Source organism: Taudactylus pleione, unplaced genomic scaffold, assembly GCF_031769625.1.
Source record: "Taudactylus pleione unplaced genomic scaffold, aTauple2 ptg000792l, whole genome shotgun sequence".
Classification (NCBI taxonomy): Eukaryota; Metazoa; Chordata; class Amphibia; order Anura; family Myobatrachidae; genus Taudactylus; species Taudactylus pleione.
Genome location: NW_028285194.1, coordinates 9,789,766 through 9,813,820, shown reverse-complemented (window position 1 = coordinate 9,813,820; position 24,055 = coordinate 9,789,766). Strand labels below are relative to the sequence as shown.

Below are 24,055 nucleotides of genomic sequence, written 5' to 3'. Positions count from 1 at the left end.
CCATGTAACTGTAAGTGTCAATTAAGCTTCAATGGCAGACGAAGATAAACTCGGTACTGGAATACAATAAAATGACTGCACATACAGTACCTTGTCTGCTTCCAGTTATCCTGAACATCCTGGCTGTGTGACCTCATCAGCCAGATAGTCTGCAGGACTCGGTCGCCTTCTTTATTTCTGAAACACTGGCCTGTGAACACTGTAACAGAATCTGCAGAAAAATCAGTTTGATTTATGTAAAAAAGAAGTTGAACCTGTGTTATTTAAGACTTAAACAGAATTTTAGGACATAATGGAAACAATTAACTTAAATAAAGGACTGGCCCTAAAGTATTATTTCCATTGTAACCTTCACCAGCAGAAAGGCCAGTCACACCCCTGATAAGGTATAGTTCCTGGTCACATGACACATCCCAGGTGTCCATCAGTGCTCAAGGCATGCCCTCCCCTACTCAGAGGCATGCCTCTATTAGCTCTCTTTCTGTGGAGCTTACTGCCCGTGGTGTGGCCCGCCCCCAGCTCTGCAAGCAGTGTCTGACTATACAGAAGAGAGGCTGAGCTGTGCTGCCTCATCTCTCTTCTCCCTGAAGTCCCAGGGAGCTCCACAAAGCTAGTGAGTTTTAACTATAAAAATTATTACATAAACGAAGATGTTTATAAGTTATAAATACCTTCTTTGTATTATTATAATAATTTTTATATCAACTCACAGGAGTATGATGGGGGAGGCTCTGTCTCCCCTGCCTACATATCCCTGATAGAATGCTGTGCCTTATCCTTTAATATATATAGTACTGTTGCATAACTTTAATCAGTTGCAATCCCACTCCTTGCAACTTCATTTGTTTGCTTGTAGTGTAATAGTTTTCACAGTGCTACATGTATGTCCAACCCATCGTGACCAATCATGCTATAATGGCATATTCAGAGCCAGGGCTGCCATCAGAAATTGTGGTGCCCAGCATGCTGCCTGGTAAAAATCCTAACCCTCCCCTCCCCCTTAACCCTAACCATCACTTAGCGGTGCCTAACCCTGACCACCCCCTAGTGCCTAACCCTAACCACCCCCCAGGGGTGCCCTAAACCTAACCCCCCCCTCCCCGCAACCTAACCTCTCCCCCAGGGGTGCCTGATCTTAACCCCCCTTCCCCTAGCCTAACCCTAACCCTCCCGGGGTGGTGCCTAACTCTAAGTCCCCCCAGGAGTCCCTAAACCTAACCCCCCTGCGGCTGACAGGTCCCGACTCCCAGCTTACCTACGTTCAGTATGCCAGGCGTCGGATTTCGGTGTGGGGCTAATGATAGGCGGGATTTCAACACCTATCATTAGTCCCATGCCGTGATTTCACAGTTGGGAAGCCGGCGGTCGGCATTTTGACCTCCGGCTTCCTAACTACATTTCTATATAAAGGGCCAGCTCTAGGGGTGTTCGACCAGTGCGGTCTAACAGAAGTGCTACCCATAGCGGGCGCACCCCTTCCCAACATCCCTACTGTCCCGCTGTTCCACCCGTGGGCCGAAGTGGCCTGCGGGTGGTCAAATTGGGAGGTTGGGGACCCCCACCATGTGCGGCGGTGCCGGACCCCATAGTCTGAGTGGATGCTGCGCACTTGCGCGCGGCATCCATTCAGTAACAGGAGAGGGCTGGGGGAAGCCCAGCTAGAGAGGCTCCCCCTCACCTGACGTTATTTGGAGGCGTGCCATGCAGACACGCCTCCAAATAACGTCACACAGGGGGCATGGCCTATGGAAATTAGGCCACACTTTTGGTCACCGCACGCGATGTTAAGGCGCACTATAGAGAGCCGGAACAGGGTGTTCCTACCCCTGGAGCTGGTCCTCTCTAAAATATATATATATATATAAATATATATATATATATATATATACACAGTATATAATTGCCAAATACAGACGGGCCCATCTAGTTTGTTGCTCTGTATGCCATGCAGTGTGCCATACATCTCGCGCCACATGGTAAGCCTTGAGTCGCGCCACTCAGTATTAAACGTAACGGAACGTACTGTGGCGCAGAAAAGTCATAACATGTAATACAACTTTTTGTCCACAAGGTGTTGGTTTTCCTAAACTACACTGCGCATGCGTCCGATATCCTATGCATTTTCTGTATCACTGCCTGATGATTGGCTGACAGAAACTGTGATTCGGTACACTATAGTACAGCGTTTTCCTCATGGAATCAGGGCTGTAGAAGAATGTAATAAAGTTTTAAATCATTACAATAAGTGTGTGAGTCCTGTAGTTTTTTATAAAATATTTCATACGCATGCACAGCTTTTAATGAGGCGGGATAAATATTCACTAATGCTCTCCAACCATCCTTTGCTTCTATTCAATGGCGCAATATGCTGAGCCAGCTATTGACATTGTACACATTGCCTGCTGTATTTTGCACAAGTCACATTACAGTACACGACAGTGGCTAGCTTGTGTGGGCTAGAGGTTTGAGTGAGTGCCTTGCAGAGTGGGCTTCCCAGGTTTGAGACCTGGTAAGGGACTTTTTTTTTTTTTTTTTTAATCTTCACTACAGGATTAAAAATAAATCAGTTGATGGTGTGTGAGTTCTGTCATTTATACAGGTATCTGTATCTGTGTTGACCAAAAAGATGCACTCCCAGCAATGCATAAAGACCGAGTAACTGAAGTTCAGTATTCTTATCAAAGCCTATTAAACTCAATACATTGTCCATAACTTCATACCACTTGGCATTTCTATGCTACTTTATGCCACTGTACTGCTGATGCACTGTGTGCTCAAGAAAGTGGTGTGCAGCACTCCATACAGTATGCCACGTAGCGCCCTGCTAGTCATGCTATGCTGTGGTGTATGGAGTCTCATTGTACTGCGCATGCCCAGGATTAGAACAAAATCACTTGGTGGTGTGTGAGTTCTGTCATTTATACAAATACATACAGGTATCTATATACTATATATATATATATATATATATATATATATATATATATATATATATATATATACATACACATATATATATATATATTCTATAGTATACAGTATTGAGGGCACTACAGTACATACTGTACTGAACTGTACAATAGCTTCACAATGCTTTGGCCAGTGGACCCAGTAAAAGGGTTCCCCTGGTTGTGGCATTACTCCCCCGCTAGAATGAGCTTGGTGATGCTTATGGATAATACAGGGGACCCCTACACATTTTGTCCCCTGTATATCCAAAGATGCACGCTCGCTCCCTCGGGTTGTCAACGATATCCCCAGTGGGCTGTACATGCAGCCCAACCCGGGGATATCGTTAACGAAGTCATGCTGGTGAATGCAGCATGGCCTCCCCTCCTACCCCCGTCGTCATTCCTCGCTGCCTGCATCAGCAAGTGTACATACACTTGACAATGCCAGCACCACTGCTGGACACATCGCTCACGATATAAGCTCATACACACATTGTCTAGTGGGCCTGATTCAGACCCACTCACTAAGCTGCATACTCTCGATGGTATGCAGTCAGTGCCGGATTTAGACATCATGGGGCAGTAGGCAAGGTATAGGTTTGGGGCCCACCCTCCCGAAAAATGAGAGAGAGAGAGAGACAGAGAGAGAATATGAATGCACTGACACTGCCGATTTGTCCCCCACTCTGCCAAATGATCAGGGACGGATTTCAGATGACCAGTCCGTGGGGCCCGCCGGGCCCTAGGCGGGCGCCTAGGTTACCAGATGGTAAATCCGGCCCTGTATGCATCATGCGCATGAAGGGCAAAGCAATGCACTGGGGCCCCTACCCACCCATTCACGGGAAAATAATTTAAATGGTCCAAAAAATTAAACCCTCCTGCATGCCCATCAGACCTCCCACACATGCAGAGAGACTCTGTTTGACTGGTCTGAAGCTGGTGGATGAGGTGAAACTGGGACTGAGGGGAGCACTCATCACGGGGGGTATGGGGTGGGGGGGTTAGATCAGAATACAGTGCAACAGCCCAACAAGCCCAATGGAAGAGATGGCCCTGCTGGCAGAACCATCTCCAGGGAATCAGCAGGGTCCTAACTCCTGGCCACTAACCTCTTCCATGCTGGAGAAAACACTGCTGGTTTGGGGGTATAACATGCCTCCCGGCTTAAATGTAGCGTGTCCTCACGCAAATAAGCAAACTTTCAAAGTCCAGCATAGCACAGACTCATGTACATTAAGACAAAATCAACATAACATTTAACTTGGTTATAAACAGGCAAATATGGACATGCAGACAGTAAGTTATACTCTCTATCGTAAGGGCAATACACCTTTGTCACTTTTCCTCGATCTCCATATAGCCTGCTGCAACATGAAAGTGAACTCCTGACCACTTATCGTGGTGTACTCACTATCTGGGCCATGTTTCTCTGGATAAAGATATGTCACAACCTCTTTATTTTCACTAGGATCTTCACTAGGGGTTTTTACAGGGACATCAGATTCGGACTTTGACATAACTGAATCTAGACTATCGGGTTTAAGGGGTCTCGATCCCTCTGCCATGGCCATGTGAAAAACTTCTTTAGTGTCTCTTTCCTGGTCAGTGGTATGAATCTGCTTGACTGGGGTCAGCCTGACTGGAATCTGTATTTTTCACTTTCAGTCTGCTCTCACGTACTGGCTCTGAAGGGGGTTGCGGCCTAACTACATCCTGCAGGTTCATTTGCACCATTTCACTAGGTTCCTTCACATCCAGTTCATCTGTTTGTCTCAAGTATTCACTCTGCTCTGGGGTTCTCCCCAACGATTCACTCTGTACTGGTACATCAGGTTCTTGCTGCCCATATCCATCTTGTCTCATCTAGTGATATGGTAGGTACCGACACCTCCGGTAAGACTGTGGAGGATCGTCATTCCATCTATCAGTTGCACTTGTCCTTTGCACTTGTCCTTTCTCCACAGTCATTGTATTGATCATGTTGCTGACTGTTACATAGAGGATCTCCATGACATGGATACCGCCAACATTGCTTGCAATCAGTTTCATATTTGCTGCCTCATACCTGAACACCACCTGGACCAGTAACGTTAATGGCTTTTATGCCTTTCTTTCCATTCGCCAATTCAAACTCGATCATTTCGCCACTTCTCAGGCTCCGGAAACACTTTTTAGGGATGGTCTCCTGAATGGCTGTATAATGTACATATACTCTTCTTTTGGTGTCTGTTCTTTTAATGAATCCGTAACCATGTGGTACACTGAACCACACAACATGACCCAAAAGTCTTCTTGGGCTAGCTTGTTTATCGTCAATGGCAAACAATACATTAGACACTTTAACTTGGTCCTGTCTTACTGCAATTGGACCTACATCTCTTCTTGAAGGCTGTCAACAGTTCCGCTCAATGTTCTGCATCTCGCCAGATAAGTCTCCCTCGAGTGTCGAATTGATTAATTACTCTTCTTCTGGTCACTCGGGAAACATCCCATCGGGGTTGGTTTCGCACTCTGCGGTCTGGACACCACTCCTCACGTCCGGTTACAGCCCGTTTCTGTCTCAGGTCTCTTATCTGCTTTCTCATCTCAGTGGGCCACTGGTTGAGTCCTGCAACCCTGTCAGTCATTTCCCTGATACTGTTGTTGTCTGCAGATGTGCTGCCTTCTCGCAGTTCCATGGTCGATCCTGTTCGTAGACGCCAAAATGTAAAACCCCCAATTTGGTGGGATGTCAGTGAGTGGATTGTATCTGCTGTTCTTCTGGAACCTGCTTGGGAGTGGATCAGGGCAGTTCCTCTTTGAGGCTCCTCGTATCATAACAGAGAGACAGGAGACCCCCCAGAACCCAGAAGAGTAAACACACATTGGGGAAAGTTACATTAATTTTATTATGCTAAGACACTTCGTCACGCTTGTACTGTTCGGGGTAAAGGTTAAAGGCCCTGATTCAGAGCCGTACGCTCTGACCAGAGCGCTCGCTCTGAATCAGGGCCCACCTCCATAAATATGGAGCGTCCTCCTGGATGCTCGTATAGCTGTGGGTCACCGCCCACAGCATATACGAGCGTGCAGGATGATGGTCGCGATGGTCTTGACCATCGCCACTGCGAGCAGAAGCCTGCGGTTGAGTTTCTCAACCGCAAGGCCAGGAGTGATTTTGGCTCTATCAGAGCCAAAATCACTCCCACTGACATCACTAGTGATGTCAGTGGGGCCGGCTTCTGACGGTAGGCGTTCCCTTGGGAACGCCTCTGTCTGGCAGGCACGCCCCCGGAACGCCCACCAAAGGGGGCGTGCTGTCAATCAACATCGACAGCACGCCCCCTTTGATCAGACACTACAAGCGAAGGAAAGTCCTTCGCTCGTCGCGTCTCGCGCATGCGCACAACAGAGCTCCCTCCGTTGTGCGCATGCGCAGTGCAGACCATCGACCCACTTGCGAGCGGACAGCCGCTCGCGAGTGGGTCTGAATCAGGCCCAAAGTATGCAAGGATACGACAATACCAAAAATATATACAGTTACTTGAATTAACTTATGATCACTTTCCAAAGCTCACTATAACTTGCTCAATATACATTTATAATACCTGTTTCACATATGCTATTACTAACTGGCAATGAATAATTCTAGTTTAACTTATCAGTAACACTAAGCGCATTACAATACAATGTCTCTGAGTATAATTATACTCAACTGTTCTGGTGTAAGGTCTTACTGCAAATTGCTAATAAGGAGCACAATGTCCCTCTCTGTGTGTCCTTGAGGTATTATCACTTAATCTTCCCTGTACAGGCTCTCATTGGTGCACATAAATACAAAGGAGGTGCAGGTAATCACTGTATACTGAGATGCAGGAGTGCTGTCCCTGTAAATGTGGTCACTCAGAACAAATACTGTGGTACACTAGTGTTAGCAGTATGATTATGTCTCTCTTACTGCAATGGGTACAATATAGCTTGCTGCTATACCTGGATAGCTCTCACTGATGCAGCAGGTACACTGACACACTGGAATAGTTCTGTCCTGCACTTGTGTGCACTGGGATTGTCCTTGTTGCAGAAACAATCAGCTCTTAAGCTCTCTTCTCTATGTGGTCACTCTGTGTCAGTTCTTGCATTGGTTACTCACTGTGGGTCTCATTCAGACACAGTTGCAAGCGCTGAGTGCTCGCAACCAGTTCGATGTTAAGGCCCTGCGCAGCGGCCGCACTGCACTTGCGCAAGCCCCGGAGCGAGAGAGAAACTCTCTCGCTCCGGAGCTCACTACAAAAGAGGCGGCTCGCCCCGTTTTGTAGGCGGGGCGGGGGGGTGGCTACACAAACGGAGGCGTTCCTTACGGAACGCCTGCCATTTTGTGGGTGGCCGCACTTACATCAGCAGTGATATCAGTGGGGAGTTTCTTGCTCGATCGGAGCAGGAAGCTCCCTGGGGCTTGCGGTTGCCGAGACCCAACCTTAGGGTCTCGTCGCAAGCCCCGATGTTCGCGATGGTCTTGACCATCGTGACCATCACCCTGGTCGGTCGCTAAAGCTGTGGGTGGTAACCCACAGCTTAGCTAGCGACCAGGAGGCCACACTTAAAAAATCAAGCGGCCGCCCTCATTCAGAGAGAGCAATCGCTTCTTGCGACCGCCTCTGAATAAGGGCCAGTGTCCCTCTGCAGCAATAGCAGGCTCTCTGGTGCTGACAGTTACAATTGTCAGACTCTGCAGGAGGCTCTTTCCTCTGTCAGCTCTCAGCATGGGCCAGTCTGACTCTGGGTATCCTCACAGGCAGTGCAGCTCCTATCACTACTGCAGCTCTCAGCATGGGCCAGTCTGACTCTGAGGATCCTCACAGGCAGTGCAGTTCCTATCACTACTGCAGCTCTCCTCAGGCACCACGTGTGCCCAGAAACTCAGCCACTGCTCACAGTATGCTGCTCCTCTCCCAGTCTTGTGCAGGACTCACTGACTGGGCTTCTCTAGCTCCACCCCCAACAGCTTCTCTCTAGTTTCCCTCCTTAAGGCTGGCAGAACCATCTCCAGGTGATCAGCAGGGTCCTAACTCCTGGCCATTAACCCCTTCCATGCTGGAGAAAACACTGCTGATTTGGGGGTATCACATCTCAGCTTCACCTCCCATGTCTTTCTGCCTCTTTCCTTTTCCCCCTGTGTCTTTCAGCCTCATTCCCTACCCCCCTGTGTCTTTCAGCTTTCCATTTTGCCTGTCAGTTTACCCCGCCCCCTCTGGCTCTGCTTCCTCGTGTTTGTCAGTTTCCCCCTGGCACCCTGTCTTTCCCAGGGATGCGGGGAACCCGTTGGGCAGAGGGGGCAGTTGCCCCTCCATAATTTCTGTTGGGTGGTTAAAGACTGTGTTTTGCCCCTCATGAACTTCTACACAAAGCAGCTTGGGGATAAATGAAATGGGGATGAATGAAATGGAAATGTGGATGAAGAGTTATTAGAACTAGCCAACTTTAGTTGTTTCTGTAATTTACTGAACCTTTTTTTTTTTACTAAAACAGAAGAAGCTACTCGCAGGCAACAGGCGCAAGGCCAGGGACCCGCGCAGCTAAATAGAGGGACTGAACAGTAATAATAATTTTAATAATTTTTATTTTATATACAGTATTGTAGCACTCCTTCACCAGCAGGGCTCAAGGTGTTTAACACTCAAAAGTGCACACTGTGGATTAGGTACTGTACACTAAACTGAAGTAAAAAAGTAAACTAGAGTGCACAATACAGTAGGCATCAAGCAGATTTGGTACAGACATTTTGGTTATTAACTTCCATTGACTGTACTCTACATTCCACCCACAGTGGGATTACAGTACCTTGGGTGGAATATTGTAGATTAAGCCTAAAAGAGATGACACAAAATACTGTAGGTGGTTGCAGTATCTTATTGCTAGGAGTAGAGTCCCAAAATACATAAGTCAGGTCCATGTAGTTTTTTTTATGCCATTACAAGAGTGCCAGGTGAGCCAGCCATGTTGTGAGCAATCAAAAATGACTTACAATGTAAGCTGTATGGATAGATCAATGACTGTACAGTACTAGTGAAAGACTTGATTCTGTACTTTTACTGTACCCTATTACTGTTCTAAAACTGTACTTTTTTCCTCACAGAGCAACTCAGGCAGCTGGTAATTTTTTTATACTGTACAGTACTGTACTCTGGTTTATTAAAGTATTGTGAAAAAAAATAATTTTCAAAACTGTTTTGAATATTTTTTTCATTAGTATTAATGCAGTACTTGCGTGAAGTTTCTATTTATAAATATACTATAATTTAAATATATACTATACAGTAAATATAAACATATTTATAGTGTGTGTGCAGGGATGCAGTCAATAGACCGGTGGACAAGATGCCGCTGGTCTACATCCTGAATGCAGAAGCCCGGCACGAGACATAAGATAGGCATTGAAATACCAAAGTAAATATTGAAATACCGAACGCCGAAGGACGCCAGTCCAAATGAGGTAAGTCCGGGGTGCCCTAAGCGTTAGCCGTGGGGAGGGTTAGGGTTAGAGTTGGGCACCCCCGGGGGTAGGTTAGGCTTAGACACCGCCCCTGGAGGGTTAGGTTTAGGGTGTGGTAAGGAGGGTAAGGTTTAGGCACCTCTGGGGGGAGGTTAGGGTTAGGCACTAGAGGGGGAAGTTAGGGTTAGACACCAGTAAGAGGAGGGGTAGGGATAGGGTACTTACATTCTCCCTTCTGGCTGCCAGCGTCTGGATACTTCATACCCATTCCGTGTGTGCATGTATGTTTTCATAAACTTTAACTTTCTATGGTGTGTGTCTTGTTTTTATTTTTATATTTCTTTTGCTGTGGAAATACAGGTACCAGCGGGCCTGTAATGCCTCGCATGCAGGTACTTGTGGTTCTCCAAGTACCAGCATGCAGGGGAAAAACAGCATGCAATAGGACAAAATTCCTATTCCAGTTCTTGAACCTGGGACGCCCACTCTGCAAGGCGCTCACCCAAACCTCTAGCCAACACATGCCAGTTATACCAAAAGTCACATCTGTCGTGTATGTGATGTGACGTCTACAAATTACAGCAGACAATGTTTACAATGTCAATAGTGAGCTCAGCATGCGGCGGCATTAAATAGAAGCGAATGAGAGTGGGGGATTGTGGTGAGCCATATAATTACAGTAGCTCAGTGATGTTGAATATGAAAATGTTTCTTGGTGGGGGGGAGGTGGTGAAGGGACTTGGGTGGCCATGCACACAAAGAGACGACTCTGTAAAGTGTACAATACAATGTCTAATGCATGACGGTTTAGCATAGAATGTTGCTAGGTGGCATAAAGTAGCATAGAAATGGCAGGTGGTGGGAACTTGAGGATAATGTATTGAGGACCTGATTCAGACCCTATCGCTAAGATGCGTTTGCTATAGCTGCCGATGGTTCGCATTATGAGCATACATATGCATCGCAGTGCGCATGCGTGAACCACTGCGAGAGATCGGGAACCATTCGCTCGCTGCACATAGACTGCCCAGCAGAATCAGTAACAAGAGAAGCTGTTTGTGGGTGGTGACAGGGGCAGGCTGCTAGAAATGGGGGAGTGGAGGTGTGAACACAGGAGTGCCTGAGCATCTCAACACTGTTTCAGAGGCGTGCATTATGAAGAGGTAGCATCATAGTACACATCACTTGGTTGAATTTCATACTGAAGCGCTCGCAGTGCTTGCGGCAGGGTATGGTCAACCACAAGTGCTGCGTTTGCTTCCTATGGTACTCGATGTTACCGATGGTTGCATACACTTCCTGGAGATGACATGCACAAGTGGGCATCTTAAGACAGGCTGGTGTGCATCTGCATACACAATGTGATCGCACGCCAAGATATAGTGGGCTGCTAATGCCTTGCTGTGCGATCACCTGCCTTGCTGAATTTGCATACGTATCAAGCGAGCGAACACATCTAGCAAGCGAGTATGAATCAGCTCCTGAGTTTAGTAGGGTTGGATAAGAATACTGAACTTCAATTGCTCGGTCTTTATGCAATGCTGGGAATGCGTCTTTTTGGTCAACACAGATACCTGTATAAATGACAGAACTCACACACCACAAAGTGATTTCTTTTTAATCCTGTAGTGAAGATAAAAAAATAAAATGTCCCTTACCAGGTCTCAAACCTTGGATGCCCTCTCTGCAAGACGCTCACCCAAACCTCTAGCCCACACACACCAGCCACGTCAAAAGCCTCACCTGTCGTGTACAGCACACAGTGCTCCACAGAGATACAATACTGCAACCCTCAACCCACCTCATACCCCCCAAAAATAGTGGTATACAACACCCCCACAATACATTACTACATACCCCTACCTACCTCCCCTCCAGATAAAATAGGTATACACACCCACTGATACATTACATCCCTAAACCCATCTTATTTCACAGATCATATATACACCCCCAGATACATTACTATACCTCTCATCCCCCTTCCCATCCCTGATACATTACTATACCTCCCCCAGATACATTATAATACTCCTCACCTCATCCCCTGATACATTACTATACACCCCCTCATATACTACACCCCTCAACCCACCTCACCCTCCAGGTAATATAAGTATATACCCCCACCTCAACCACATAATATGAATAAGTACATATTCACCCTAAGGTACTTACCTTTTATTGCAGCATTATGTGTCCTCAGACACCAGCTGCAGCCGGCATGGGAAATGGACAGGCCGTGCAGATCAGGAGGGGGCAGGGCCTCGGGGAGGGGATGGGGAGTGGACTCTGGAAGGGGCAGAGAGATGAGACAGGAAAGGCAGAGTAAGAGTGAGGGAAGCCTGGGTGGAACTCAGAAAGGGGGAGGGGAGAAGGGACTTAACTCATCCTAGGGATGGCCATTGGTGGGGTGTCCATCGATGGTTATCATCGACGGGTTAATCAGTGGGTACCATCGATGGTGCACAAACCATCTATGGTAAACAATCGATAGTTTGCACTCATCAATGACCACCGCTGCATGGGAGAACGGCGAGCCAGTAAAAAACAGGGGTGGGGCTCTGCGGGACCAGGGGGTGGGGCATCCGAAAACAAAACATCCTCTCACACTAGTTCATTGATGGCTAAGAACCATTGGCTTTCAGCCATCGATGTTTAAAATATTCAACATCGGCCATAAACCATCGATGATTTTGAATGATTGATGTTCGATGGTCATCGCTAACTCATCCCCTGTAGGGGAGAAGGAAGGACAGGTGGTCGGCAGAGACGCAGATTGTAAATGGGACAGTCAATGCTAAAGCTTTTGCTCTGCCCTCCTATGCCGACCTGCCGCTAGTCACAGTGACAGGGGGCCCCGCAGTGCACTACTGATTCTAACAGTAAACTGCTCTGTAATTACAGGCACTGGCAGACATCTGCCTGTAGCAGTTCACAGGCAGGATCATCTGCACTCTGCAGGGCACCCTCTGAACCTGGGCCTTGTACATTAGTACCGGCTGTACCACGCTGATGGCGGCCCTGTTCAGAGCCCATATATATTGTGATTTCTGTTTCACTCAAGAATGTCTACTTTAACTTGACCAGAGCATATACAGTACTATATTGTGTTATTTCTGTTTCAATTGAGAATGTCTATTTTAATACTAATACTATTGCCACAGAATCACAGATCTTTCGACCAGTGATTTACTACATAACATAAAAGCTGTCACAGCGATATACTCATGTCCAACCTACTGTAACAGATGTTATTAAAGCACATTTAAAGTATATATTTGCCATATGATCTGTATTTCTTTGGAGGGTGTCTGTTGGAGTATATACAAATGCCGCGGTGTCACAGACCTATCAAGGTCTTGAGAAAGCATTAGCAAAACGCATACCTCCCAACTGTCCCGCACTCAGCGGGACAGTCCCGTTTTTCTGGGACTGTCCTGCTGTCCCACCCGTGGTTCGCAGTGTCCCGCGGTGGGGGGGAATGTCGAAGCTGAATAATTGGCTGAGACAAGTTCAGTTTAAAATTTAATCGCGGCGACGCCATCTTGCAAATGGCCGCAAGACTCCATTTTGGAAATGAGATCGCAAGACACCATTTTGTGGCCAGCGTCAATTCAAGTTATAACTCAGGAGCTAAGAACAGATGGCAATGTTTTTGTTAACCTACCAAGGGCAACTGGAAAAACAAGCTTCCTGAGTAAAAGTAAATAAGAATAGACAATGGGTATTTTTACATACAAATTGGGAATCCCTGGATGCAGATAAAGTATAGTTGTGGCAATTGTAATATAATCCAGGCATTGATCTACACAATTGGATTTGTCTGAATCCTAGACAGGATGGCCCCAAAGTCCACAGCTTGAGGTGGTAATACATTTGCATTTCACACAAGAGTCTGTGAGAACAAAAGAGGTTATGTTTTCCTTTGAACACACAACAGGTGGGGGCCTGCTGACAGAGGGCATGTAGAACTACAACCCTCAGCCATCCACACTGCTGGATGTTCACTTCGTGTATGAGAGATTATGCACTTAAATCTCACCCATTAATAACTAGCGTCCTTATACCAAACCCCGAATACCCACACACTACATATTCGCACACAAGGTTCCATTAGCATCAAATTGTATGCTTCAAGTTGGTTAAGTTAGTTTAAATGCTAAGAAATAGAGGTTTTTGATAACTAAGGTATTATACATGATAAGCAAGGTGTGTTTGGTTTCGTTCTGATGCATACACTTTTTACAGCATCCCGGTGTTATCGGTGTAGAGATCGCATCATGCAAACTCAAGTTACGGATCGCAGAACTTACAAGCAACAAAATGTTTAGCTGATGAAATGTTACAGGAGGCGTTACCAGAAAGACTCCGGCTGTTAGAGGCAGGGAAAGTCTATTTGAAACAACCTGTTAAATGTGCCGTAACATATGCTTCTCCTCTGGGAACCAATGATATCAGCAGGAAATTTCCCCTTTGTCCTGCTATAGTCTGGGGGGGAATAAATACATGTGCCCATATACTGGTTGAGGAGTCCATGCTGAAGGTTGTATGTACTAGGGGTCTCTAGTCTGAGGTCTATCTCTGGGTCCGGAGGCGCAAGCGTATGTATACTGTACTTGGGTCTGTATTATTTCCTTTTTACGCCTAAATTATGTATGTATAGATTGCGTGTAACTGACTGTACTTTTACCTGAATAATACTTGTGCGTTGGAACCACAGATTCCACTCCTGTCTTTATTTGCGGTCATACTGCGTACGCAATTAGCGTTGTGTTTAGATGTTTATAGGAAGGTTTTCAGAAGGTATAGGCAGGGGTATATAGAGGTTCATTTCTAATATTGTTAGGAAGTTGGGGGAAGCATACACGACTGCATAGCAGAGCAGCGGGTATGCAGAGCGAGAATAGATGCATCTATTCACAGTACCGGTGGAAGCCCGGGGGAAGCCCAGCATCTCGGAGATGCTGGGCACGCTCCTTAGTGATGTACCATTAGGTCATGCCCCATTTACGATCAGGCCACACACCCTTTCCGGCGCGCGGAAGACCCGATTCTTGTGGGACGAATGTTGGGAGGTATGAAAATGTATGTCAGCAGAGTGTCCCTTGTACTACTAAAACTATCCACTAAGCAGGACTCAGAGACAGCAAGGCAGAATGAGCTCAGCTGAGTGAAGCCTGGACTGAGAGAGAGCCTACAGTACAGGGCCTGGCAGCAGCAGTGAGAGAGCAGTACAGCAGCCAGTGACAGTGCGGGTGGGGTAGATGCTTTACAATGTTATTAATTATTGAAAATCTAAATTATACTGTCAGTAATCTTCACTTCATCATTGAATCATGAGAGGAATTATTAAGGAAGGTTATTTAAAACATAAAATAGAGGCATTGGGAGGGGGTGTGGGTGGTTTGTAATGGCCAGGTAAAGTAATTTTAGAGAGAGTGAGCGATAGCGAGGGGGTTTTGGGAGGGGGGGTGTAACAACTGAGATTTATACACAACCAAGAGGCCCAGGTCCACACTGCCACAGTATCATTGGCCATGGCCCCTTCAATCCTACAACGTGTGCATACCTCCCAACATTCGAAGTCCCAGAGTCGGGATCTCCGTGAGCCGAGGGTGCGCGCGCCCGAAAAGGTGGCATGGCCTAATCGTAAAGCGGGAGTGGTCTGATGACACGCCCCCATTTACATCACTAATGGGGCGTGCCCAGCATCTCCGAGATGCTGGGCTACGCCCCGGGCTTCCCCCCCGTACTGTGAATACACTCGCTCTGCATACACGCTGCACACATGATGCTGCCCCCAACTTTCCCCCCACCGCGGGACACTGCAGCCTGCGGGTGGGACAGCGGGACAGTCCCAGAAAAATTGGGGGGGGGGGGGTACTGATGCTTTTTCTTGTACAGGCCACTAAAATTAGGGATGTGCAGGCTCAAAGTAGTTCGGCTTTTCCTGCCAAATTCCAATTTTTCCGCCGAAAAATCGGATCTCAGAAAGAGGTAAAACTTAATCTCTCATGGACTTTTGTCCAGGAATGATGATGTTTGTCCATGAAAGATGACATTTTGCCTCTTTCTGAGACCCCATTTGTGGTGGGAAAAATCAGAAATTGGCAGGAAAATCCAGAACTAATCCAAGCCTGCACATCAAGTTTTAAGTCACTATTTCTATCTGAAATAACTTCTATATTTTATATATTTTGCTGCTATTATTAATAGATTTATTTATTATTAAAAAATAAACTATAAAGTTAGGTTTTAATTGATATAATGAATACTTTCCAATTACTATTGTATGTAAATTAGGGGAAAGTGCACTGAATAAGGAAACCCCTTCTTTTGTTTTTTCATGTTATCAGTGCTTCTGTCTCTTTTTACATCTGCAATCATTCCTATTTATTAACTTATCACATAACAAATCTGTCACATTTCCTGTGAGTTTTCTTCTTATTGATAACATGACACTGGTTATAAAAAGACCTTTTATGAAGTTTTGGGATATAGAATACAGCTATGGCCAGGCTTGCCGACTTTCTGGCTGCCCCTTCCGGGATGGAGCAGCCAGATCGGTATGACAGGGGGCGTGGCCAGCATGAGGAGGCGGGGCCGACCAGACTACGAGCTTTTGTGGGTGGGTCGGGCCCACACTATTGCATCATTCTGGCCCCGCCCCGCTACACAATGCCGATATTACAGGCATTGTGAAGCAGGGGGCAGAGCCAAAATGACCCGACTCAGCGTGCATCACGTCACCGCCCCCCCCCCCCCCCCACTGCGGGGTTTTCAAATATAATTGTGGGGGGGATAGGAGGGGTGGGCGGCAGCTGAGAGGATTGCTTGCCTTCCAGGGAGGTTGGGAGCAGCACCCGATTTTCGGGAGGCTCCCAACCAACTCGGGATGGTAGACAAGTATGGCTCTGGCTTATACATAGTATTTTTACTCAAATATTACGCCACATGCAGAGCTGTTTTCCAAACCATCTCTGGCCATAACATGTGCAGATTGCATTGTTTTCACAGACAAGGAGGAAATCTCTCACTGACAGATGTATAATATCTCACTGTGCTGAACTATTTACACGACATGAACAGCATTGGCCAACATAATCTGTACTAGAATACAGGAGGGGATACATTAGAGAGCAAATAATAAAATTACCTGAAAAATTCCATTTCACTGTAAACCCAAATGTCGGAAGCCCATTTGTTTGTTGATATCCGATAAGAGGTGATTTCTTAATGCTGGTCTTATTGGTGGCAGATACAGCTGTTAGATAAGTGCCTGAGAACGTTCCGTTTTTTGATATGTCAGATATTGTCATATTAGAGCCGAGGTCATTCTGCCACTGACCAGCCAAACTGCACTGTGCAAGCTACACAACAGAGAAAGAAACAGGATTACAGTTACTATTACTGTATACAGAGTATATTTTAAAACCAGGGCAAAACATGAGTGTTTTCTGCTAGGTGCCAATGTTGCCTGATGGATACACACCAGGCTGACATGTCAGCTGACCCTCTTGGATCCTACTGCCGAGCGGCCAATTGTTAAACCCATACACACTTAACAAACTGCCGCTCGATATGCCTATCCTGATATCACAACTGGACAGAATTTAAATTCGCCTGTACGATTGAGATGTCAGTGTCGGCGGTCACTGCAGCACATGTAAGGTTGGTTGGTGGGTCGTCCGTGTAGACTAATGGTTACACATGTAAAGATTTTCTGTCCAACCATCCAACTAGTTGATTGGGTGGAATGAAAATCTGGTAAGGTATGAAAGCAAATGACAATCAGCAATTTGCTCCCAAACGCCGCTAAATGGACAAAAACTGTTGTATGAACAAACTGTTTAGATCAAACATTTAACAAACTTGTCTGAACGTCCATTTTCATCTGTTTTCTGGCATTTAGGAGCAAATTGGTGATCATCAGTTACTCCCCTTCCTTACCAGATTTTCATTCCAACCAATCAACTAGTTGGCTGGTTGGACAGAAAATCTTTACGTGTGTACCCACCTTAACAGATGCACAGATATTTCTACCTGTGCTGCACGGCACACGCAATATGTCTGTGAACGACTTCTGTACAGACATGTCGCCTGTACACACGGACAAATGCATTATGCGATATCTTGTTCGTTGGCTGAACGAGTGATATATCGCTTAGTGTGAATCAGCATTATACCGCTTTTATACCTAAATTCTGGGTCGGGACAGGGTTCTAAATCGGATCAGACCCGGAATTTAGCCGGCACTGACCCAGCATATTCCCGAGTCGGCGCCATTCACACTGCAGTCCCGGCACTTCCGGCGTGGAAGTGGACGCTTGGAGATGACGACATCTTCAAGCGCCACTGAAGCCAGCCAATCTAATGGCATGCGGCACACTCCAAGTCATCGTGAACCGGATCGCGCCGTTTACACTGCAGGGTTTCATGGGTCATTCCCGAGTGAAACCCTGCAAGTTACCTGGGTTGGATTACCGGGCCACTCAACCCAGGAATCCAACCCTGTCCCCTTTTACACCAAGGAGCTACCTGGTTAACCCTGCAACAACCCGGGTTTTAGCTCTGTGTAAAAGGGGTATAACAGTGCAAAGAATGTACTGCATTAAGTTCAATCAGAGTACACTGGTAACAATATAATATGATTAAGCAGTCACACAGATTTAAATCCTAGCAGAATCCTGTGTCTTACCGCTGCATCAAAACAAAGAGCCAAGCACGGCAGAATCACTGTAAGTAGTTTCACCATCATAGGTAGCTCTTGCTCCAAAGTCCAGGGAAAGTCTCTCTGATGTCTGTCAATGTTCTCTGCTGCTGTATTTATAGCGCTGTGTGATTCATTCAGGTACTTTCACTATTACACAGTACACATTCTACCAGCCAATATGAGGCAACATTAATCCTGAGAATCACAGTTAAGACCTGAAGAATAATTGGCAACAGCTATGAATTCATGTTAAACTGTTTCTATTTAACACTTATGATTGAAATGTGTATGATGCAAGAATATTTACTAGCTTATTAGATAACCAATATTAATAGGTTACACAACATCATTTGATCTGGTATCATTCAAACGTTCTTTTGTTAGAAATACATAACTGCTCTGTAAATGTGTGTGCTGATGTCGTGTGAATTGTATGGTATAGGTACAATCAGTTCCACAGAAGTTCAGAAAATTGTACTGATGCCATAAGTAGATTAAGGGGTCTATTTACTAAGCAGTGTTAGGAGACACAGTGAAAAGTGACAATGCCCCTTATGCAGTGCCCTAGTAGTTCCCATTATACAGTGCCCCAGTAATACCCTTTATGTTGTGCCCCCAGTAATGCCACTTATGCAGAGCCCATAGTAATGCCCCTGTATGCAGAGCCCCCAGTAATGCCCCTTATGCAGAGCCCCCAGTAATGCCCCTTATGTTGTGCCCCCAGTAATACCCCTTATGAAGAGCCCCCAGTAATGCCCTTAGTAGTGCCCCCAGCAATACCCCTTATGCAGAGCCCCCAGTAATGCCCTTATGTTGTGCCCCCCAGTAACGCCCCTTATGCTGTGCCCCTTCCAAGTATAGAACAGACCCCAGACCTCACCTGTCTGTGCAGTACTTACCTTTCTTCACGACGGCCGCTGGGCACAGCTCCAGTCCATGCCATCATCACCTCCGCCGTCCCGCGCAGACGCTGCTGCTGACTGGATCTAATTAGATCCAGAGCGGCAGGCTCAGGCTCCGTTATTCAAGGGCGACGCAGGTGATGTCATGACGTCACACGCACGCTGCATCACTGGGAACGCTGCCCTCGTAAGCGATCAGAGGCTTCTGATCGCTTCTGAGACCCAGCGTTGCCACACTGGTAAGTAAACACTGCCTGATTGGAGCTGTGCACCAGTCGTGGCAGTAGTGTGGGCCGCATATTACTGTATATATATGTGAGCCCACACTCTGGAAAATGTCTATTCAGGCCGCATGTTTGACATGCCTGGTGTAAACCATTGATGGTTTGCAGCAATGGTTTTCTGCCATTGATGGCATCATCAATGGTAGACTAAATTATGGTCATTCCTACTATATAATGCTAGGAGAGAATGATGATTATATCAAATACTGGCACAGCACATATAGACTAGTGAGACTGGATGAGTTTTACATTGCTCCTGAGAAACATGACGCACCAATACTCATTACAATGGGTTCAAAATCCCAGCACCAGATAAACATTTTCTATTAGCTAAACATAAAGTGCAAATCACCAAAACCTGTTGCATAGCTCAGATTAATTATTGTTTGCAAATCACAGATGGGGTGTGGCCTACCAGAAAATAGATGTGGCTTCCTGAGACAAAGTTTGTAGTTGTATGTATCTGACCTGGATATATTTAGCTCTTGTTTATAGAAAAAATGTTCAGAGTTCATAAAAGGAACCAAATGAAACATGAAAGCATAACAACTTTAACCATACCAAGAGGCACTGCTAGGGTTGCCAGAAGCACTGTTTTTGAAACCATATTCTATGTATTCGTACTCATTTGAGTCTGTGTGTATTTACATTGTGGCACATTTTTTTAGGAACTTGTGTGTTTCATTTAAAAGTAAGTGACCACATTTGAAAAAGCTTAATACTCTCTATGGGAGTATATTGTGTATAGAGTTACCAACTTTTTATTTTCAGATTCCCAAACAGGTGGCGTGGCCAAAACTGCAGGGGGGGTTACAACCATTTTATTTATCAGATTTCAAGCTCCTTTATATGCCATCAGAGCCACCACATGCCTCTTTATATGCCATCAGACCCCTCCACATGCCCCTTTATATGCCATCATAGCCACTACCAGTGGCGGAACTAGGGGTGGTACAGCCGGTGCCTTGCACCAAGGCCCTTTGTGTTTCAGGGGTCCATAGCCGCCTGCATCCAGCAGCGCAGCTGCACCCGCCACCAGTGTCCCCCGAGCCCCACAGTACTTAAGTGTAGTGTGGACTGCAGTGAGAGCGGTCCACACTACACAGTAACAAACACAGCGCCGGGTAGTACACTCGTACTACCTGGTGGCGGTGTGTTTGTTTTAGCAGCCAATGAGAGTCAGACAGACTCTCATTGGTTGCTGCATCCGCGGAGTGTGAGATCCTGTTTAAATCTCTCTACGGCTGTTGACGCCACATAGACGCACCTTGCGTATGGCGATACGCAAATGTGAATGCACATTGGATGCAACGTGTGATGCATATGCAATACCTTCCCTTATTGTAGTCATGCGTAATAGTCGCTATCGTCGTATCAAAAAATGTAAATTACAGTGCAATATATATATCACAGTATAATGATCTTATGTGAAAACAAGTGAACACACACACACACACCAGCTTCTGTGGTCCAACACACAAAGGTAAATATTGTATGAAAAGGATATAACATTAGTATCACAAGTTATACAGTGGTACAAAACAATTCAGGAAAGAGGTCAGAGTTACAAACCAGTATACATACTTTCGCATGCGCTCCCTGGATCCAGAGTACAGTCGTCAACAGATGAACGGTAGAATACAGCTACTACTCTCTGGACCAGGGGAGCCTAATTTATACAGTTAAATTATCGGTGTGTATAATAGCAGGCTGTGTCTTCTTCCATTGGTCCATAGGCGGCACGTTTCCAGTTCACTGGGGGTCATTGGTTGGTTCAAACAGTGGGCGATGCCTAAGCTCAGGATGCTGTTGTAGATGTTCACCTCTGGGTTCCCACCAAAAAGCTAGTTCAAATCAACCATTGTTATATGCTATATTAAACATAAATCCAGCATTGTTAATATCTTCTTGCCGCAATGTGCGACAATCTATTCGCAACCACCGGCTTACTGCTAACACAATTCTGTACATTATGACCCCAAACACGATGTTAATATGTGGTCCCATCCCTGGACTATGGCCCTCACTCAGAGCCGCTCGCACAAAGCGAGTGCTTGCTCTGAATGAGGGCGGCCGCTTTTGTTTTAAAAGCCTGCATCCTGGCCGCCCGCTAAGCTGTAGGTGGCCAGGTGATGGTCGCGATGGTCAAGACCATCGTGACTATCGGGGCTTGCAACGAGACCCTTGCGGTAGGGTCTCATCTACCGCAAACCCCAGGTAGCTTCCTGCTCTAACAGAGCAGGAAGCTCCCTACTGACATCACTGGTGATGTCAGTGGGGCCGCCTACAAATGGCAGGCGTTCCTTCAGGAATGCCTCCGTTTGTCTGACCACCCCCCCACCCAGCCTACAAAACGGGGCGAGCTGTCAATCAACATCAACAGCCGCCCCGTTTGTAGCGATCCCCAGAGCGAGTGAATTTGTCACTCGCTCCAGGGCTGCATGTGCACAGGCCCTCACCATCGACCCGCTTGCATAGCACTTGTGAGCGGGTCTGAATGAGGGCCTATATGTATAACTGGTTTTCTTCTCTTTAATACATTTGTACTTTGGTGTAAACCGTTGGTTGTATGTGTGACTACTATGTATAAATGATTGAGTAGGAGACAGGTTTGTATTGTGTGTGCCACAAAAGCCAGGCTATATATAATACTTTCCACATGTCACTATTAATTCTAATATAAATGTCTGATCTGTACTATATATACATATTGAATACAACTTATAGTAATATGCACAGATCATTTCATGCACAGGGTGTGTTAAACACAATGCAGTCAGGAGCTACAATTAAAGATCTGCATATCCTTAGCATTTTGTATGTTATCTGACCTTCTTGTTGGTTTTCTGCAGACCAGAGACAATTACAGTACAGGGTCTATTTGATCATCACAGATTCCCATTGTCCAAGCTAACAATTGAAGCAAACATACAGTATTTATACTCTCAATCAATCCAAGGACTATTTTAAAAGTTTTGAACAGAATAATCTGATATTGTGTTTTAGGCCAATTTTAAATGTAAACTGGGATTTTGTTAAAGTCTGGGATATAAGGCATATTTTGTAGTGTATTTAATATTTTTTACTTCAACAGTCCAGCCTTTGATAGTCTCCATAAACTATCATACCTTCTTATGACATTTAGTCAGACATAAAATCTTGATATATATATATATATATATATATATATATATATTTATTTATATATATACACAATACCAATGGATGCAGGCACTCCCTTCAATTGATTCAGGCCGTGGTGCTCACTGGGATCAACAAACAGTACAGCAGAAAAAAGTGTCACTCTTCGGGCTTATCAATAAAGCAATAACTGCGGTCTCTTAAGTCAATGTTTCGAGTTTTAATCCAAACTCGTCATCAGGACATACATGTAATAATGAAGAAACATTACCTTTATACACCCCCATCGCGTGTGCCGCCAAAGCAACTCCGCCTCCCTCACACACGCGAGTTATACTTATATACATACAGTATAACACAAATCAAACATCAATTATTCAATTGAGGACAGTAGGAAACGGTAAGACAAACCTTATATGCGATTAACGGATCCCCTAGGGACCATTGGTAGGATGTGGGAACTCATCTAACCTATAAAGGATGCTTGGGGGAATTTAGGACTAAATTTTCTATGATGTTTGGTGTAACATCCACTATACATATAATTATGTATGGCTAAATCTATTCACATTTCTTTCCTTAATTGGACCAATTTCAATATTTCAAAATATACATACATTTCTTTACCTTCCACCAATATATACTAATCCTCTAAAGAATATTCAAATCACTATTAAGCATACATAGACCTTTTTCCTCTTCAATTATGGGCTCATAGTATTTACAAAGTATATTCCATAGTGTTTCAAAATCCCAAAGTTTCATCAGGTCTATTTACTATACTAAAACTGAACAATGCTTTAAGCTGGACCAAAGTTTTTTATCAATTTCTCCTCTGATTCCACACCTTCAGCACCATCACCAAACCCATTCTCCATCACCTGATTACCTTGGCAAAAATAGATTGTCTAGTGGAAAAAACAAGAATAGGGAAAAAAGAGAGGGAAATAAATAATAGGAGACGAAAAAAGTCTGAAAGAACAGTGGTCTTCAATGCTGTAGAAGTAGATCTTTTGTTTGATCTTGATTTCAGGTGTTTAATGGCAGTTGTCTCTTTAACTCTCACGGAATAGATTCTCGAGTGACTGTAACAGGTTCAATCTCTGCTTGGTCTGGAATCGTCTCAGTGTTACTGACTTTCTTACAGTGGGTGGGATGTATCCAAGTATTTCTTTCGGCTACCTTCAAGGCTGTAGTGCTGGTCATCAAAACCTAGTACGTTCCTTCCCACCTGTCTACTAAACAACTTGAACATAAGAAGTTTCGGGTCATAACATTTTCTCCAGGCTCAATCTCATGGCATTTTGTTTCTGGCCTCTCAGGAGACAATAATTTCAAGTTCTTTTGTTGCTTTCTCAAGTGCATACTCATCTTTATGAGGTACTGCACAGTCACTTCATTGTTGTATTTTAAATCTTCTTGAGGATCTATCATCACATGGGGTTGTTTACCCCCCAAAAAATCTCAAAAGGTGACAGGTTAAGAGGTGGTTTTAGAAGTGGTCCTGATGCTGTGCAAGACTAGTGGCATGCTTCTGGCCATGCTAACCCAGTTTCAACCATGACTTTGCTCAGCTTGTGCTTAATAGT

The 24,055-nt window shown here is 45.4% G+C and overlaps 1 protein-coding gene and 1 pseudogene across 2 annotated transcripts in view; both read right to left on the bottom strand.

The window, feature by feature from the left end:
• LOC148474983 (avidin-like) overlaps positions 1–24,055 on the bottom strand; it is a 37,932-nt gene that overhangs the window by 1,291 nt on the left and 12,586 nt on the right. The window contains exons 2-4 of one of the 2 annotated variants that reach the window (XM_088457952.1): positions 18,125–18,354; positions 16,583–16,796; positions 91–211 (exon numbers count right to left, since the gene is read on the bottom strand). In XM_088457952.1, coding sequence (XP_088314078.1) covers positions 91–211; positions 16,583–16,796; positions 18,125–18,184 — 395 coding nt within the window. In that variant the 5' untranslated portion in view covers positions 18,185–18,354. Of the gene's footprint in view, positions 1–90; positions 212–16,582; positions 16,797–18,124; positions 18,846–24,055 lie in introns of those variants that run through there. The other variant, XM_088457951.1, reaches the window with a different exon arrangement.
• Positions 4,879–5,872, bottom strand: LOC148474984 (B box-binding protein-like; annotated as a pseudogene).